This window comes from Miniopterus natalensis, chromosome 19 (assembly GCF_054644295.1).
Source record: "Miniopterus natalensis isolate mMinNat1 chromosome 19, mMinNat1.hap1, whole genome shotgun sequence".
Lineage (NCBI taxonomy): Eukaryota > Metazoa > Chordata > Mammalia > Chiroptera > Miniopteridae > Miniopterus > Miniopterus natalensis.
The window spans coordinates 10,094,347-10,113,218 of NC_142099.1; the positions used below are offsets into that span (position 1 = coordinate 10,094,347).

The 18,872-nt window shown below is 46.1% G+C and overlaps 1 protein-coding gene across 1 annotated transcript in view; it reads left to right on the forward strand.

Annotated features, from left to right (window-relative positions):
* Positions 1–18,279, forward strand: part of TBX15 (T-box transcription factor 15) — a 92,202-nt gene extending 73,923 nt beyond the window's left edge. The window contains exons 7-8 of the mRNA XM_016223348.2: positions 6,982–7,079; positions 15,860–18,279. Coding sequence (XP_016078834.2) covers positions 6,982–7,079; positions 15,860–16,644 — 883 coding nt within the window. The 3' untranslated portion in view covers positions 16,645–18,279. The remainder of the gene's footprint in view (positions 1–6,981; positions 7,080–15,859) is intronic.
* The last annotated feature ends 593 nt before the right edge of the window (positions 18,280–18,872 follow it).

The window sequence follows — 18,872 nt, forward strand, 5'->3', positions numbered from 1 at the left end:
TGGGCCAGTTCATCTTTGCTTAGATCCCCCAAGAAACAACTTTTCTTTGGGAGTCAGAGGCGGAAGAGTGCCGCGTGCATCTCAGTTACAACTGGTTAGCAGAGTTCTCTGTTACGACCAAGTATCTCAGATCTTGTCTGCACTCTATCTGTTAAGCTAAACATATAAAGTCACTAAGGTAAACTATCAGCAATTTTTACAGTTCAACCTCATGTATTTATTTCTAGCCATTCAAATTATAAGTATACAAATAATAGTAATAATCATTTCATGTAGTATCTGTGGTCCGAGTTGTCTACTTTTATTTCCAAGTTGATAATTATTGGTACAGTGTTTCCCGTTTTACTGATGGCAAAACTGAATACAGCGAGATAGGAGCTTTCAGAATTTGCAAATCCAGCATGGACAGCATCCAGAGGTTGATGTTTCCCTCTTCTGTTAGGAACAGCTTGCTAGTCAACAGACAGCCTTGCCCTCGTCACCTCCAGCCCCGTCGCTCCCGAAGGCTCACGTAGCCAGCGTAGAGCCCAATGAGCTAACCACTTGCCTCCTTTTGACCAGCATGACTTTCCAAGTGTCTCACTTTCAATTTCTGTATTTTCATTTGTTTTCCCTAGAGCCACTGGCTGTATATTTTCCAGCCAATCCCCTCCCGTTCTTTCCTGGCAATCTTTCTAGCCTCCGTAGACTCTGCATAGTCTTTTGTTATCCCTGGCATGGGTAACATTTAGGAGAGCTATGGGAGTAATCAGGACTGGACTCCCTCTCCGGCCGGCACGGCTGCATCTACAGTTCAAGGTGGCTGGCCCTGTTCTGGACCCTGGCGGCCGCCTCCTGCCAGACTCCTCCTACTCATCCAGGCCAGAGCTGTTCATCATGTCCCCTGGCTTATGGTATTTAACAATTTTCTCTGCCTTGTTATTTGTTCCCCCTCCTCCGTCGTGAACCTTTTCCACCATTGTCCTCTTGGCCGTGTGGATTTGCCAAGGAAGGCTGGCAGCTGCTTTATTATCTATGGCTCTTGCCCAGCGATGGTGTCATCTAACAGAGTGACGTCTTTTTAATGGCTAACATATTGGAGTCTGAAATATCTGCGAGATAATGAGGCCTACAGAGGCTTGAGGGACACGTTTTTGGTTCTTGGAGGAGAGAATGAGAAATGCAATTAGGTAACACACAGGTCCCTACACATTCAATCCAGAGCCAGAGGGCGGACGCCGCTTTGAATTCCAGTGAAGTAAGACTGTTTTCTCTTGTTACAGGTTGCAACCTGAGCACTTGGAGGGATTTCTTTGGCTTGAGTTAGACTAATGGTCCTCAAGCTTTCATCGTTTTCTCTCATTTGGATATATTCTGTCTCTAATCAGCCTGCATTTATTAGGTAACAATTAGGAGGGAGCAGTATCGTGACCTCCGTTGTACGGACAGGAGACTCAGGCATGAGAAGGTTACATAACTTGGCCAAGCTGGCATCCGTATGCAGCGGGGCTGCAATCTGAACCCAGGCAGTCTGGCTCCAGAGCTCGTTCTCTTAACCACTGTGCGAATCTGCCCCTCGTGTGATTTAGTATTACCAATTTTTTTTTTTTACCAGTCATCTTTTATTAGGTGTCATTACAGTATGAAAGGATTCAGAGGTGCTGGGCAAAGGTCACGATCGGGAGCGTGGAGTCCACATGGGCCCTCTTCAGTGGTACCTGCTCACGCCCTGGCTGAGCTCCTTCGAAGAACAGCGGTAGCTGAAAAGCACATAAGCTGCCAGCGCCACAGAAACGCCAGCAACGCTCCCTTTCTTCACACTGACATACTTGTAAATACTGGGAGTAACCTCCTGGAAACGCTCCAGCCGTGCCTTTGGGGTGAAATCCCGCATCAGTATTCAGCTTGGCGGCTGCCCTGTTTGCACAGCCATGAGTTTCTTCTGTTCCGATGGTACAGCTGGCACCATCTTGGAGTATTACCGAAGTCAGGTCAGACCATTCCAGTCAAATGCAAAGAAACTTAATATTTCAGTTAGCTCGCTCCGGGTTTTCATGGCTTTCCATTGTGCTTCTTGAGGCAGGGAAGACTTTTTGCGGACTGCCTGTTCAGACTCAGACGGGCCAGCGTTCCCGAGCTGGCATCACTGCGTAAGAAACAATTTTAACTCCGCTCCAAGCATCTGTCCATTGGACACCTGCCTGCTCTTCCAAACTATCCTGAGCACATCAGTGGCAGCCAAGTCATCATGTAGATATACTTTTTGTACCATTTAAAGCCCAGTTGTGAATTTTGGCTTGTTCTGTTTTGTTTTGCCAATTTGCAGACCTCTGCTGGGAGGTCTTTTAAGAATATTCCCCAGACAACAAATACTGTGAGGAATCTCTCTAGATGTAGGAGCTGATTCCAGATCCAGCGAAGGAGAAGGGTGTGTGGAAGGCTTGACCTCACCTCGGTGGACCAAGGGCAGTCTAAGAAAAAGGAGTGGAAAGCTCAGATACAGTAACGAGATCTGAAAGAACAGTATGTTCCTGTCTTTTCAAACGTTGGAACAGGAAGAAAAAGAAAAGGAGCTCAGAGGCTCAGTACCGCCCATTAGATAAAATCCAAGCACCTAACATGAAATAAATACCCATGGTGTGCCCCCTGCTCCCCCGATCTTGTACCATGAGCTCCACTCACCCTGAACTATTTTCAGTTCCCAGAACATGCCTTCTCTCTTAAACCTCCAAGTCTTTGCATATACTGTTAACTCTACCAGGAAAGTTCTTTCTGCCTCTTGTCTGTGTAGAAAACTGCTGAGTACCCTTTAATGTTACGCTTAAATAACCGGCCTTTTACGGACTCTTGCTTGAGTTTTCAGGTATATTAAGTATTTCCTGCTCAGTGCTCCATGGCACCTACATATCTCCAGTGTAGCATTTATCACACAGTTCAGAAATTAGCCATTTACATGTTCTCTTTTTGTAGAATAGGACACTCCTATAGGGTAAAGCTCTTGTGTTTTTTTACCTTAATAGCTCCTGAAGCTAGCATAATTGTTTCCTAGGTTGGATCACTCCTTTATGATTTCAAGATCCTGATCAGTAGGCTTCCCTTAGCTCTTGACTGTCTTCTATTGAGAGGTGACCAGTGGTTTTATCAACTCCTAGCACATGTTCCCTTTGTTATCAGCAAATGGGATGGGGGAAGAGTCGGAAGGCAGAACTACAGAGAAAATAAGTGGGAGAAACATAGGAAGTAGCTCTCTGTTTCAGGACAAATAAGAAGCAGAAACCATGCATTGGTGTGCTACCTAACAGGTTCATGAACGTAGCTGTTTGTTATAATGATCACATATTTGCTGAACTTCAAAGGGATGGTCCTAGCATTTTTCTTTTCTTTTTTTTTTGAATGAGAAGGTTGGAGGAATGTTTCTTTACAGTCTGGCTATTTTTTCAAATCAGTTGATCTCAAGGCTGTTTGGTTTGCTTCCTTCCTTTCTTTTTCTCCCTCATCTTCAGCACATTCTGTTGGCTTGGCCAAGGAGCAGACTGAAAAGTCTAAAGAGAAAAGGCCTGGAAATCAAAGAGGTGATTACGGCCAAAGGACTGAACAAAGAAAGCTTGGATATGGCCTCTGTTGTCACTGGAGCAAACAGGGGAAAGTAAGCAAGAGGGGGACACTTGCCAATTTGATCGTCTCTGATTGGAAACCTCAGAGATGACATCAGTCTCTGGTGTGCAACAAACCCAGAGTGGCTCACCATGTGGAACATGTTAACGATATGTGGTTACCTAAGACCACGTTTTTATTTGTTAGACAATGAATTCACATTTAAGAACCTTGAGATAAAATATTACAAAAAATAAGTTATTATGATGATGAGTAAGTCAACAATGAGTTACTCGGGATAAACTCTGCAACAGACAGCCAAGTGGCTGAAGATGTTAATAGGTGGTTGGCAAGGACTCTTGTAAGTGAAGATGAGGGTGGGGCTGACTGGCTCAGCTCAGGGACTCAGACTCTGTTAAAGGTCAGAAATTCCATGACCCAAACGGAAGAAACCAAAGGAAAACTGAAACCTCTCTGAGACTCTAGTCAAGAAAGGCATAATCAGCTATAGAAATGATTCCCAAGTCTCCAATACTAGATGATTCCTACTGTCTTCAGAGTCTTGACTTTTACATCAAGTTGTTTTCCTCAGTTTTAGGCTTTGAAAAATGAACGCTGGTTAAAGTTCATGAAATAATGACTCATATCCACTGAGATCTTGCCATGCAACAGGCACTGGGCTAAGCACGGGGACGTAAAAAGCCATGGGCTCCCAAGTACACGGGCTGGTGGTGAGAGAGGTGAATTATTAATCCTTATCTTGCCACAGCACTTCACCAAATCCTGATATATAGAACTAGTACTTTCTAACAACTAGACCTAGCCAATGAAGCTTCATGGAATTTGAGGACAAATAAGATGTGGCATACAGTAAACAAATATGATTAACTTTTCTAAGAAGAGAAACACCCTGAATACATAAATAGATTCCTTAAGGGCCTAGGATAAATCTATGAGAGATGCATAAACAGTGGATTAGTGAAGTGTTGTTAGCAATGTGTGGTCTTAGCCAATATTTTTGGGTAGCCATAGCCCCTCCCCCACAATTCTATCACCAAATGGCCCTTGTTGTGAGACTCCCTGAACTGGGTGGACCATAGTTGCATCCACATGTGGCCTGTCATACGTTACATTCTCCATGGCTTAGGAAAGTCTCCCTGATGAGGATGTGAGAGTGTCTGGCACTCTCACCATGTACCCATCCGTCATGGAACCAGAGGGTAAACGTTACACCAGAGGTTTCAGCCCAAGGTCAGAAAGAACTTTCTAATAGATGTGTCAAAAACCCGAATCTTTTCCTTGGGAAATACTCCAACAGAGGTTGGTTAACCACCCAAGATGGCATCAGAGGGTGACACCCAATATCCCTCCCATTTTTGAAATCTATTTAAATCAGTCAATTGGGTTTTGGATTTGGATAAATGGCTAAATGGTCACTATCCTATATAGAGCTGACTGCTTTAGATAAAATTATTAATAAATCTGCCAGTCTTTTTGCCTGTTATGAAAATGAAATCAAAGTTCATTTTCTCTTCCTTCAATAACTATAATATTGGCAGTATATCAGTGTGTTATTGGTACTTCACAGTCTTCTATCACCTTATTATGAAATGAGAAGGGACTGTTCTTTGTTCTTGAGCTAGTCTTTTGTCACCACGATCGGTACACATTCTTGGGAAGAATGGGATAGGAGGTGGAATAGTCAGCAGCTTGCCCTACCAGTGAGCCTCCCAGGCCACTAAAGGGAACCCCAAGATGTTCTCATGAGCCACCGACATTCCAAAACAAGGCAGTAAGAGCCCAGCCTGTCCTCTTTCTATGCTCATGAAGGCTCAGTGTGGCTTCACCAGCCTATCCCCTTATTATTCTGAACTTCCTAATTGCTTGGGCTCTTTCTCTCCACAAATAGTTTCATGTACTGCATTCAACATTAACGTAGGGTGACTATGTGGGGATGTCTTCTATTCCTACTTTTAACAGATTAACAGCTAATAAACACCATGCAACACCCTCTCCGCTCCACCTCTTCTAAAAATACAGAGTTTGATTTGCCAACATTGGTGTATTTAAAGCCTCCAGGATTCCAGAGAAGACTTTAGAAAGTTAACTGTGCAAGTAAGGCCTGTTCAGAGAGGAAGTTTTGCAACACAAGAGGCCAATCAGTTTATCAGCAGCTCATCTGAGAAGGACCTCAGGGGATCTTATCGTCATTTATAAGGAAAGGATATTTGTTCTCACTTAAAATAAAACTTCTCACTTTCTTCTTGGTACGCAAGACAGAAGAGAACTCTGGAACTGTATTACCCAGGGAGAAGGGCAGGCAGCCTAAGTTTCATCTTAAGAGGGAAAGCTTGTCCTTTCCAGGAAGGGACACCATGTTACACTCCAGTGACTTATGCCATTTCCCTACCCTCCTTCTCCAACCTTCTCCAACGTCCCTGGGCTTTCCCTTCTTCCACTTAGAAGCAGTTAATTTTACAGAAAAGTCAGTAATCAGAAGCTGTGTTCAAAGCTTTAAATGAAACCCTATCTAATACTGTTTTGATGAGATGGAATAACAGCAAGAAAATGTCTGAGATAACCTGGATAATTATGTTAACATGATGTCCGTCAACACCTCATATAAATGATATAGAGAGTTCATTGAAGAGTTAAGTAGTAGTGCGTGCATAGCTTAATTAACGGCATTTCCAAAACCAATGAAACAGAAACCTTAAAGTAGTTTTTGCAAACTATTGGGTGTTTTCTGAAGTCTGACAGTCCCAATTTCTGACCCTCAAAGGGCAGCTTGATTATTAGATTATAAAATACAGATAAAGATTTGCAGAAATGTATCAGTCTTTTTGCTTGATGTATAATTTCTGGGATCAACCCCTTTCTTTGCCTTCAGGTAGGCATTTCTTGTTGCAACAGAAACTCGAGTCTATTTGATTGCTTACTTTGCCTTTTATTTCTATTGCCCTGCTTGTCAGTTTCATTGACGTGACATACCCAGTGGTGGAGCTGACTCTGGGACACACGATGCACTCTGGTAATGATGATGACATTGTCTTGTGCTAGAGAAACAGCCAAGGCTACTCTCTGCTCAACTCTATTCACGATATTAGTACCCTGACCTTAACGTGTTCTTTTTCTCATGCAGACCACACCTCCTTTGAAGAAAGGTCAGAAGGAAATTCTGTTATAGTCATGACTTGCTTGCAAATAATCTGATTGGGTCCATTTCTTCTTCCTCTTGCCACCCAGCGTTATCTGTGCCTCGTGCTCTTCCAGGCTCATTTACTGGTCTGCTGTCTCTCAGTGCCTCTGGATATACTACTCGCCAGACGAATCACCCAGGATCTGTGACAAGTCAGTGTGTTTCTGGGGATTATTTACAACTTCCTTTGCTGGCTTTTCTCTCTGCAGAACTGGACTGGAAGCCATCATGGAGACTTATGCATTCTGGAGACCCCCTGTGCGCACACTCACCTTTGAGGATTTCACCACCATGCAAAAGCAGCAAGGTAAAGCCCCGGGCAGGGCCTCTGCTCAGAGACAGGGCCGGGAGGGAGTGGGCACTGAACTGAATATAGCACATCTGGCCCCACGCCAAGCTTGATTTTCCTGGAACAAAGAGAACTTGGTTGCTCTGTAAAGAACCACAGCATCAGCACTTGTGCAAACAGGCCGGGTCCAGAGGCAGCATTTCACCTGACACCTCACTCACTGACTTTCCAAGCTCCAGTGGGCGGGAGTCTGTGTCATGGAGGCTGCCGTGAGAAGGCTGGCAGGGATACTGCCAGTTCCTGAGAATGAGAATTGGTGGTGACATTGTATTCACTGCAGTGTCCCCAAGATTTACTGCAGGGCCTGGTACCCAGGAAGTACCTAATGAACAATCAATGAGGTCACTTGGTGGAACTGTGGCTCAGGTAGGCAAGATCACTGTCTGATTACATCTTGGAGCACAACCACCTAACGTGTGGATGTGGATGTGGATGTGGATGTGGGTGTGGGTGTGGGTGTGGGTGTGGGTGTGGAGTGACGTCGGGGATGCAGACTTCATTTCGCCAGCATGGGGGGCTGCTGGGCACAGTGCAGCACAGGGAGCCTGCATGAGTTGCTTAGATGTACAACATCTCAGGTTTCATGGTGTTTCTACTAAAAATGTATCAATACGAAGACTTATTGCTGATACTTTGCAAACAATGGTTTAAAAGAAACTGAACTTTCGAAGTAAAACATCACACTTACTCAGTGACTCCCTTTTTCATTGGTGGTGGCTCGGGGGGATGAGCTTGAATTATTGGATACATATGGCAGTGGGACAGGCTAGAGGAAAAGCCAAGACTATTAAATAGTTTAATTGAAATACATATTTGAACTGTATACTGAACGTGGTCCAGATTCTCATTATTAAAAAATACGTGGCTTGGTTTCTTGACGTTAACAATGGACGTAAAAGTAACATACCCATTTCCTCTCCCTTGAAGAACTCAGAGTTCCAGTAACTCTGGACAGTGTCACTGATAAAATGAGGAAAAGAGACACAGCCAGCTGTGTTGAACTGTCTTTGTGTCTTAGAAGTAGAGAGTGGCGAGCTTCTAGAGGAAACTTCAGTGGCAGACCGACTGCGTAGCAATTACCTTTTAGGGAGGAGAGTACTGGCAGTGTGGGCACTGAAGCTAACATCCAAACGGTGACGGACCTACCAAGGTGCCCACCTTCCTCACTGCTTCAAACACATGGCCCCCTGGCATGTCTGATCCATGCTGCTGGAGGCTGCACCCACCTAACTGCTTGGATGAGGTTAAGGAAGCTTCTTTCATCCTGCCCCTGCTCATTTTCAGTTCTCTTTTATTAAGATCCACCTTAATAAAATTTCAAGGAAAGCCCTTAGGTGAATTAGCCACAGTTTTTCAAAAACCCAAATCCTTGTTTTTAAATTCACATTGAATGGGTGCCCTATAAAGCTGTTTACTCTTACAAGAAGAATACCTGGGATACATTATCCTCTGCCGTTTACACAAAAAGAAACTGAGGCATATAGCCGTCTAGTGCCGTACCTGCAGTTAAGTGGTGGAAGTGAGTTGAGAACTCGAAAGTGGATCTCATACTTGACAGGACAGTTTCCACCAGACATTACCTTTCTTCATTCTTATTTAGTACAGCTTTACTTTTCTATACAAAAATTTAGTTTACTCTTCCAGTTGATGGTTTATTGTTCAACAACTTGTGCATTAACTCTAAGGAGGCCCATCTTTCATTTTAATGAAGTCAAGTATGTATGGCCTGATCTTCAGACATACTCATTTAGAACTAACAAGGGAGTTTATACTTTTGGAGATATGGGGATAGAAATTTTATTTCTGGAATGGCTTCTCTTTGAACACTGCTAGTGACAGGGACAAAAGGAACTAACCAACTAAGCTATGCTTGGGGAAGTTGACTGAGAAAATACAGAGACAGAAGGAAAGAAATAACAGCCCAGGCCAGTTATAGCCAAGTTCAGTGCTGTTGTTCTGATGATGTTCGGATGTTGTTTTGACGATGATGTTATAATGACATATACAATGGAGCTATTTGTATGGCCCAAACTGAGAGCAGAGCTTTTGTGAGCAGAGTCTCTGAGTGTATCTCACAATTGTTGTGCTAAAAGGCACCCTCCTGGACCAGTGACACCAGAGATGCAATATGTCTTCTTCTGTGGGAATGAGGAGACCTGCCATTTACAGAAGCCCTCCCTCTCCTCAGCTGGTAGCAGACATCACTAGACAGATTCCAACACCATTGGCTGTTTTAATGTTTGTCAGGTAGTTAAAGTTAGGGTTATGAGGGTCTCTGTTGGTTTGGGGGATTTGTATTAATTTGATGTGGTTCAGTGAGAAGGATCAGTTACTGAGCAAATGTACACTAGTAAGAGATTGGGAAAGGAGAGCAGTTGAATGGATAGCAGTCTTGGAATTCCTCTGTGACCACTATAATGATTCAAACATAGCCGATTTCCTTTATCACTGAGATAAGAAACAAGGCTCATGAGGAGCTCCTGACAGGGATTAGAGAACATCTCAGTTATCACTAAAACAAACAATTATTGGTTACATTTTCTATTTTGTCCCAAAAGTCCGTTATACTCAACGTGTCAAAAACTGAGTCTGATTTATTTCACAGACTTGGTGCCTTCTCCTGGAGCAAGGACACCACCATCCATTCATCTGCCTGGAGGTCCCCCCACCTCCACCGTATCTGGCCATCACCAAGTTCTTAGATCCATCCACATCTTAATCTCCCTTGCCACCACCCTACTCCAAGGTGTCTTCATTTCTCAGCTGACTTCATTCTCGGGCTCCCCAGGGTGGTAACTTAACTGTCAGCAACCCTAGACCTAGGCCTTTTTAGGTTTAAATCTGTTGGGAAAGGTCACGTGCCTCTCTTCGAAGGTTTCTAGCAAAATCCCATTGAGTCTCATTGGCTCTAATCGAGTCACCGGAACCAACTGCCGGGGCAGTGGGGGTGGGGAAAGCGATGCCTGGGTTGTCCAGGTGGGAGTCACATGCTTTTCCTGGAGGTCAGGCAAAGGGGCGAGAGTGGAAGAGAGGGTGTTTCTCAGTGGGAAACCGGGTACCACTGCCAGGAGAGAAGCAGCCTAGTCCTAATTTGCTGACAATAACGGATATGCGCTGCAGTGAGGAAGGCAGTAAAACCGGTGACTGAGACACAAACAGGTTTATGGAAAGTGAAAAAAATGGGAGCAGTGCCCCTAAGGGAATGTGGGAGGCATAAAACAGGGCCGTCTAAGAAGCAGAGACCAATGCGAAAAACGAGAATTAGCGACTATATCGAAAGCCGTTTTAAAGGGAAGAGGCTTGGATCTATGCATATCTTTAAACCATATGGAAAGGGATGCACTGGGAGTCTTCCTAAGACCGAAACCACACAATTCCCATCGGCGCTCTAATGTTTCACATTTGTATTTGGAGAAAGGTATTCATTTCCACTTAGGGTAATCCCTTGGTTGGGATGATCAGGGCTGTGATCATTAAACTTTATGGCTACCGGGCTGATTCCCTGGAATCAGTGCATAGGGTGCTGACTTTTTACCTCTTACCTGTTTGAAAGCCTCAAAGAAGGCTACTCAAGGACACACAGTGAATCAGCACTCCTCAGGGACAGATGCCATCGAGTGTTACGCGAGAGAGGAGTCTGGCTCGTGGAACCAAGTAATTACATGGAATTTGTTCTTTACTGGCCCAGATGGGGTTTTGTTTTAATGTTTTCAAGTTTTTTGGGGGGGAGGAGCACAACAAAATGAACCCAAAAGGAAGCTGTATCTGAAAGCCTCCATATTACAGCCTGGAAGTGATCAATTTAAAGATGCAAAAGTCAGCAGGTTTGCTATTCAGGATTTTCACAGTCACGTTTAACTGTCTCCATGGTGTACAAGTATATTCTGGGCTACTGCCCTGGTGTGGAATCACTGCTAAACACGGGTTCTTTTTGGTTAATTCTGGCTCTTAGTCTTGAATATTGGAGCAAATTAATGTTGAATTTGAATGTTAATGAGCCCCTCCTCACTTTGGTCAACAAATAAAATAGGGTACAGGGAGGTGGGCCAGGTGGGGGATCGGTCTTGGAACGGAAGAGTCTTTTTGGTTACTTAGGGAGTTATGGTTTTAAAAACATTATATTAGCTTCAGGTGTACAACACAGTGACTTGACATTTATATATTTTGCAGCATGATCACCATGACTAGTCTAGTCAGTGTTTGTCACTGTACAAAGTTATTACGGTGTTATTGACCATGTTCCCTGTGCTGTGCATCCCTGTTCAATTATATGTGGAATCTAAGGAACAAACAAACAAAAACAGAAAGACCCACAGAGACGGAAGACAAACTGATGGTTGCCAGCGGTGTGGGGGGACTGAAAATGGTGAGGGACTAAGAGGTACAAACTTCCAGATCTGAAATAAATAAGTCATGGACATTATGTTTTAATCACCTCTCAGAAGTGGAGTAACATTTATATCCTCTGAGTACAGTCAGGGGTCTTAATCCACTGGGGAAAGATTTCAATCTACCTGTTTGTGTTCAGTTCTGCTTTGCTTGATCTGAGAAGAGATAGAGACATGGGACATCCCGGGTCCCTCGGGGCAGAGGTGAGTGTGGAGGGGCAGACAGTTCAGAGAGGAAACAGAGTTGGGAATATGGCCCTTTGGGAATATGGCCCTGGTGGGTCCATAGCTGTCACATGCCCAGTGCTCTGTCCTCTAACCTGTTACATCGGGGCATCTACCTGTGGAGAGGCTGAGATGCTCAGCTCCACGGACAGAGGCCAACACCTGAGAGCCATCCCATTGGAACCCAAATGCACCAGGATCCCCTTTTCCTTCCCTCACTCCACTCGTACATGGGAAGAGGAAACAAATATTTAATGCCATATATATTACTTCAGCTATTTCTTAAAACACCGGTACCAGGTAGAGACTCGTAATTCCATCTATATGGAGAGGCTAACTTGCTAAGCCAGGAAAACAGCTGGGATTGGACTGAGTTTGTTTGACTCCATAGACCATGATCATCTTTAAATCAAGTTTAAGTCAAGACCCTAGAGCATCTGGACCTGGTGGGTAGAGACAGGATGCAGGAAAGGAAGGCATGCTTTTTTCTGAGAGGCAGTCTGCCCCTCCGCATCAGCGCAGCCTGGCCTCCCACTGGGCCCGAGATTGTCGGCGATAAGAGGCCTCCAGGCAGCCGAGTGTTGAAATGCATGAGGAGGGCAGCCTGCCTCCTTATTTAGCACTTGGCTGGCACTCCTCATCTCGTTTAACAGCTGACAAGTTGTTAGATCATGAGAGAGTAAAGACTTCTCAGTATCTCGGTTTGCTTCTCTGCAAAATGCATACCACAGTCTTCTCTCTCTGTGTGGACTCTGAGAACTCGTTGCTATCTGTATTGAGCACTCTAAGTGCTTTAGAGCATTTCTTCAAAGTGAATGGAAGCATTGTGACCTTCTCTTGGACCGGTTTGCTCTCCCCCTTCAAACACTAGTTCATATGGGGGGCTCCCACCCCCTGAAGCCCAGCAGGCCACCAAGTCTCATTTCCAGCGAGTGTCATTTAAAAGCCAAAGCAAGCTGACTACAAACTTTTTAACATGTGCCTCTCATCTGCTCAGCAGAAATCCCTGTAACTTGTTAATAGTTCCCGTCTTTTTTTTTTTTTTTTTTGTAGTGAAACCAATTGAGGCCTTAAATCAGTACCATTCGTTCCATCTCGGGCCATCCGAGAAAACCATTAGAGTTGTAAAAAGTCATCTGCTCCATCCTGCACTTCCTGCTGCAGGGCGAGGGCCAGCGCCTGTTGGAGCCTACCTGTAAGAGGACAGTGCAGTGTGCTGAGCAGGGGCTCTCCCTCTCCTGGGGGACCACATAAACACCAGATCTGGGAGAGCAAGGACGGGCTTTCAAAGGGAGGAGACCAGATACATAGCCCATAAAACACAACTCTCTGTACAGCTGGAGTCGAGTTTCTCCATTTGTGCCTTAGCATTTATTTCACAGAAGCTCCCTGCATTAGGGTGAAAGACAAGGGAAAATGTGTAGAATGCCTCTAAGAGGAACCACAGGCTTACAGAAAATGAATTCCTGAGCTTCCCGTCAGGCCCTGCAGGCAGGGCACTGAGAGGTGCAAAAACAAGGCATGAAAGGTTCTTTCTCGCCTTTCCCAGTCTTCCCCTTCCAGAAGGCCTTTGTTATGTTAAAAGATTCCTGGAAAGTACTTGTAATTGGCCATTCACACTTTAGCACAATTGAATCCTCAGACACAAATGTAATTCTGAGAAAAACAGAAACTGAAGTCAGTTCAGCTCCTTTCACAGATGAGAGCAATGAAGAGGTAGCCCACTTCACCTGTGGTCATGAGCTAGGTGGATGCCAGTGGAACTGGAATAGGGCTTGGTGCTCTTCTACCATGGTCAGCTGCTGGCTGATGTCTTCCAGAAGTAGTTACAATGTTGGTCTTATCTCGATTTATGGAATAAAAGTCTTTGTACCTCTCTTAAAGGAATTTAAGGCATAAAAAGAAACTAGGAAGGACTCCTCCCTGAAATGACTCTAAAATCAGCAGCTATTTATAACTAAATCCAGTTTTACCTTGGAAATTCATTGGGGAAATTTGTTTGACCAAGGAAGAGATATTAGTTGGGCTCTGGAAATATTTAACACTGAAAAGAACTATTAAGAGCTAAATTTGTATTTCTACACCCAATACTACTACCATTTCTGTATATGTAGGCTCAGACCTTTTTTGTTTTTGCTAAAAATATACTTTGGCTTCTCTTTGAGTATCTTCCTCTCTCTTTGCACATCTGGGGCCTCTTCCCTGGCATGCTATGGATGATTTTTTGCAACCCAATATCTGGCTTCTTGCCATTTCCTTCATATTTCCCTCACTGATAAAAACTGTATTCCTGCTTTTTTCCACTTAAAATATCCTTTATCCTTTTGTAGTAGCTCAGGTGCTAAGAGTCCCTACATGAGTTGTGGATGACCTAAGGGGTACCACCTCCTTGGAAATCATAGCTCTCAATGGTTCTGGGAAACTCCTAACCTTGCCCTGAAGGAGAAGCTCCACCATGGGAGAGTCCCTATGGAAAACAAAGCATCCGCTCATTCTGGGGAATTCAAACAAAAGGTCCAGCAGCCCCAGCACTCACCACTGTTTTGAACTTCAGCGGGGAGACAGGAAGTGGATGCTGCAATGTTGCTTCCTAGCCCAGGAAAGGGGAGGCTCAGAAAGGTCATATTTCACCTTCTTAAGCTATCTGAAGGCCAAAGTAGGTTGTGTTGAACTGGCCCTTCATCTGTTGGTGCACCTGCCAGCAGTCCAGTTCGAATATCCACACATCATAAGAGCAACCCTTTCAGATACAGATACAGATACAGATACAGATACAGATACAGATACAGATACAGATACAGATACAGATACAGGTTCAGGGATTTTTATTAGTTGAAAGGGACCTATAGGTCCTCCTCTAACTCAAAATGTGCTCGCTAGACCAGCAGTGTCAGTATTACCTGAGAACTTACTAGAAATGCAAATCCTCAGGCCCTGCCCCAGACTTAGAGGGTCAGGAACTATGGGGGTCGGAGTCAACGACCTGTGTTCCAAGCCCTCCAGTGATTCTGAACCACACTCAAGTTTAGGAATCACTACTCGGGTACTTTGAAATAAGGAATTTAGTTTGTATCATTGGTTTTCAGCTGCGGCTGCACATTAGAACAGTTTGGGGAGCTTTAAGACAATATGAATGTGGAGCTGCCATGAGCAGAAATTCTCATTTAGTTGATCTGGGATGGGATCCTGGAACCTCAGCAGCTTTTAAAGCTCGCAGCTTCTCCCAGCTTGAGAACCACTGATCTAACTCAAGTTCTGATCTTCTACGTACGGAAATTGAAACCCAGAGAGGAAAGTGGTAGGCCTAGGGTCAGATGGAGGGTTAGTGTAGCCAAGCCGTGAGTAGAATGCAGATCTCCGGCCTTTATTACCCATTCTGACATTTACAGTATTTGTTCCAGTCTCTGAGACGGGGCAGCTTTTATAAAAGGAGATTAGCAGAGCCTCTGGATCGTAATGATTTCGTTTTGGGTTAGCTTTGCTTTATGCTCTTGTAATTGCTCTCATAATGTCTTTCATATGACAGAACTTCAGTCCCATACCCCAGCTCCCACTACCTGGGCCCCTCTGCTCAGCCCTCCCAGGCCTCAGCCTTGACTTGACCACCCCACCCAAGCTCTCCATTTCCTCTGAGATTAAGGTCCTGAGACTTGGTATCCTATATTTTCAGCTGGAAGACTAAATATGATGAATTAAGCAACCGTGCCAGGTAAAAGAAATGACAGAGTGATTAGAAGGTTAATTATTATTTTTCTAAAAAAAAAAAAAAAAGACTTACTAAGACTTACTTAACAGAGAAACAAACGGTTTTAGTGTTCTTTTTGGTCACCCCCTTCGTCCCCTCTTTTGGAGGGAGGGAGGGAGGGAGGGAGGGAGGGAGTGAGTGTGTGTGTGTGTGTGTGTGTGTGTGTGTGTGTGTGTGTGTGTGTGCAAGCGCGCATGCGCACACAGGTGGCATCACTTACCCTAAGTCTGCTGAGTTAAGGGATTAAGGGAAAGCAGTGGTTCTGTGCAAACCGGCCCATCTTGGCCCCCCGAGGGAGCCTCCTGCACGGCCGCATCTGGCCCGGACAGACACGACTTAAAAGGCCGCCGTCTCAGTGGAATTCATGTTTTATTTTTCAGGGGGCAGCACAGGCACTTCCCCGACCACCTCCAGCACTGGCACGCCGTCCCCCTCGGCCTCGTCTCATCTTTTATCTCCATCCTGTTCTCCTCCAACTTTCCACCTGGCCCCCAACACCTTCAACGTGGGCTGCCGAGAGAGCCAGCTGTGCAACCTGAACCTCTCCGACTACCCGCCCTGCGCCCGCAGCAACATGGCCGCGCTGCAGAGCTACCCGGGCCTGAGCGACGGCGGCTACAACCGGCTCCAGAGCGGCGCCGCCGCCGCCGCGCAGCCCTCCGAGACCTTCATGCCTCAGAGGACTCCCTCCCTGATCTCAGGAATCCCCACGCCGCCCTCGCTGCCGAGCAACAGCAAGATGGAGGCGTACGGCGGGCAGCTGGGCTCCTTCCCCGCCTCGCAGTTCCCGTACGTGATGCAGGCGGGCAACGCGGCCTCGGGCTCCGGCTCGCCGCACGTGTTCGGGGGCGGCCACATGCAGCAGGGCTCCTACAACGCCTTCTCCCTCCACAACCCCTACAACCTGTACGGATACAACTTCCCCACCTCCCCCCGGCTGGCCGCGAGCCCGGAGAAACTGAGCGCCTCGCAAAGCACTTTACTCTGCTCGTCGCCGCCCAGCGGGGCCTTCGCCGAGCGGCAGTACCTGCCGGCGGGCGTGGAGCACGGCATGCACATGATCAGCCCTTCCCCCGGCGGCCAGCAGCCCGGCGCCGCCTGCGACGGGCGGCAGTACGGCGCCGTGCCCGGCTCCTCCTCGCAGATGTCGGTGCACATGGTGTGACGGCCGCTGCCCGCCGAGCCCCGGCCCGGGCTGCACGGGCGCACCCTCCTCCTCGGAGCCCAGGGCCTTGCAAACGCAGCAGCTGCGTGTTTGGGTGGTTTTTGTTTTTTTTTTTGTTTTTTTCTGGAGGAGGAAAGCGTATCCCCAAGAACAACGAGAGACGTTTGAGCCACTGAAGCTATGCTTGCGTGGAATCATCTCTGCCCCAGTGGCCGTGCTCCTGCCTTCCCAAAGCTTAGTTTTATAAAGCAGCGTCTGCTCCAGAGTGGTCTTTGAAGAAAATGAATAATCGTTTTATAATAATGTTAAGGGAGATGCTAGCGTTTAGCAGCCATGAAGTTAGCCACACGACATACAGACCTACCCATACGTACATACGTGCGTGCATGCATATACACATGTTCACACACAGACTCATCCTTACACACATACACGTACACTGACTCGGAACTGGGCGAACTCTGTGCAGGGAGGCCCGGAATGGGTGCTTTCACCGAGAATTTGTCTGTGTACAACACTAGACGGACCTTTCTCCCCTGCAGCTTACCCCGTTTCTGGAATGAACCGTGTAGCCTGGAACCCCTTCCCATCCATGAGGGTGGAGAGACATCAGTACTACAACTGGACTTGGCTTCTTGAAGAAAATTGCTTTTAAACTTTGTCTGTCTGCACTCAATATGCTATCGGTGACGTTCCCAGTGGTGCCTGAGAAAAGACGGAAAGAGAGAAAGAAGAAGAACAGAGGGCGAGAGAGAGGCGGCGAGCAAGACTGACAGAGCAAGTGTGCGCAGTGACGAGAGTTTTAATTCACCCAGGAAATTTGGTTTGTGTTTGTTTCTCCCCATCCCCCCTACAGGTTATAGAAAGAATCACGGTGGTGTTGAGCAGGAAACGTGTCTGGGACACTGTGCGTGGTCAAGGGCAATGATGAGAGGGACCAGGCGAGGGATGCATCTGGATCCCGCAGCTCTGACCATTGTGATCCAGAAGAGGGTGCGCCACGTGGGAAGTGCCGATGGATGCTGGAGCGCGAGGCCTGGCAGGGGAAGGGACGGAGAGGGAGTGCGAAGGAGGGGTGCTGCAACCCCGCAGGTGAAACCAAGCGCAGAGGCGACAGAGAGGCCTGGCCTTCGCACTTCGGATCCAGACACCTGGCCTGGATCCGTGCCCCACAGTCCCTGTGGCAGGGAAATCCTGTCATGTCCCAGGGAATTGCAGACAGGTCTTCTACATCCTTCCACCTGCCCTTAGATCTCCATTTTTATCAAATAGTTCGTTGCATTTTGATGTTTTGGGTTTTTGCCTTCCCCTTTCCCTTCCCCTTCAAGTCCTTTAATGATAAAACAAGTGGAGTTTGGTGCAAGCTAAACTTTTTAAATGGTGTGGAAATGCAAATAATACCAAGTAAAGTAATACAGATATTATTAAGATTTTTGGTTTTGAGGTGTTGTAGATAAGTGTATTTATGTGCCTAGTGGGGGAATTCATATTATGAATATTAAAAAAAGGGGGCAATAAAAAGGGTATGTAAAATATGTATGAAGAAAAAGTGTATAAAAATTTGCCCTTATGCACGGAACTCTGTTTCTAAGTGCCAAGCACAGAAAGCCGCTAAATAAAATCTTTGCCATTGTTTTCTGCGTGTTTGTTTCTATGGAAACATGAATAGCAGCCCGTGCGCGTGCATTGCGCTTTACGATGAGCGTGGCACTCTCATCTCCACTACTTTACGTGATCTCCATTCAGACCCCATGAAGAAAATACTACCATCCTCATTTTATGATCAGTAAGTGGGCTCCAGGGAGGTGGAGCGAATAATCCAGAATCAGACAGCCTGTCAGAGAGGGAAGCAGAACTGAAGCCAGGTCTGATTCCAGTGGGCCCTGCCCTTTTCAGATTAGCCACAGACGCCTCCGTGAGTCTAAGAGCCTCCCTCACTATAGCCACGGGCTAGACATTACATGACTATCTCCAGCATCCTCCCACAATTCTGTGAGATACATATTTTCATCAGCATTTCAGAGATCTGGAAATAAGCTTTAAAAAGGTTAAGTACTTAACGGAGGCCCTCAGGTGGCAAGTGGTTGAGCTGGCAATTGGACCATAAGGCCTGTGCAATTAACACTGAGTCATCCCTCTGGAGCCCAGCAGTCCCCTGAGGAATAATCAGGAAGGAAGCTACATCCTAAGGGGTTGAGTGAAGAGCCTCTGTGGCTGGATTTACTTGG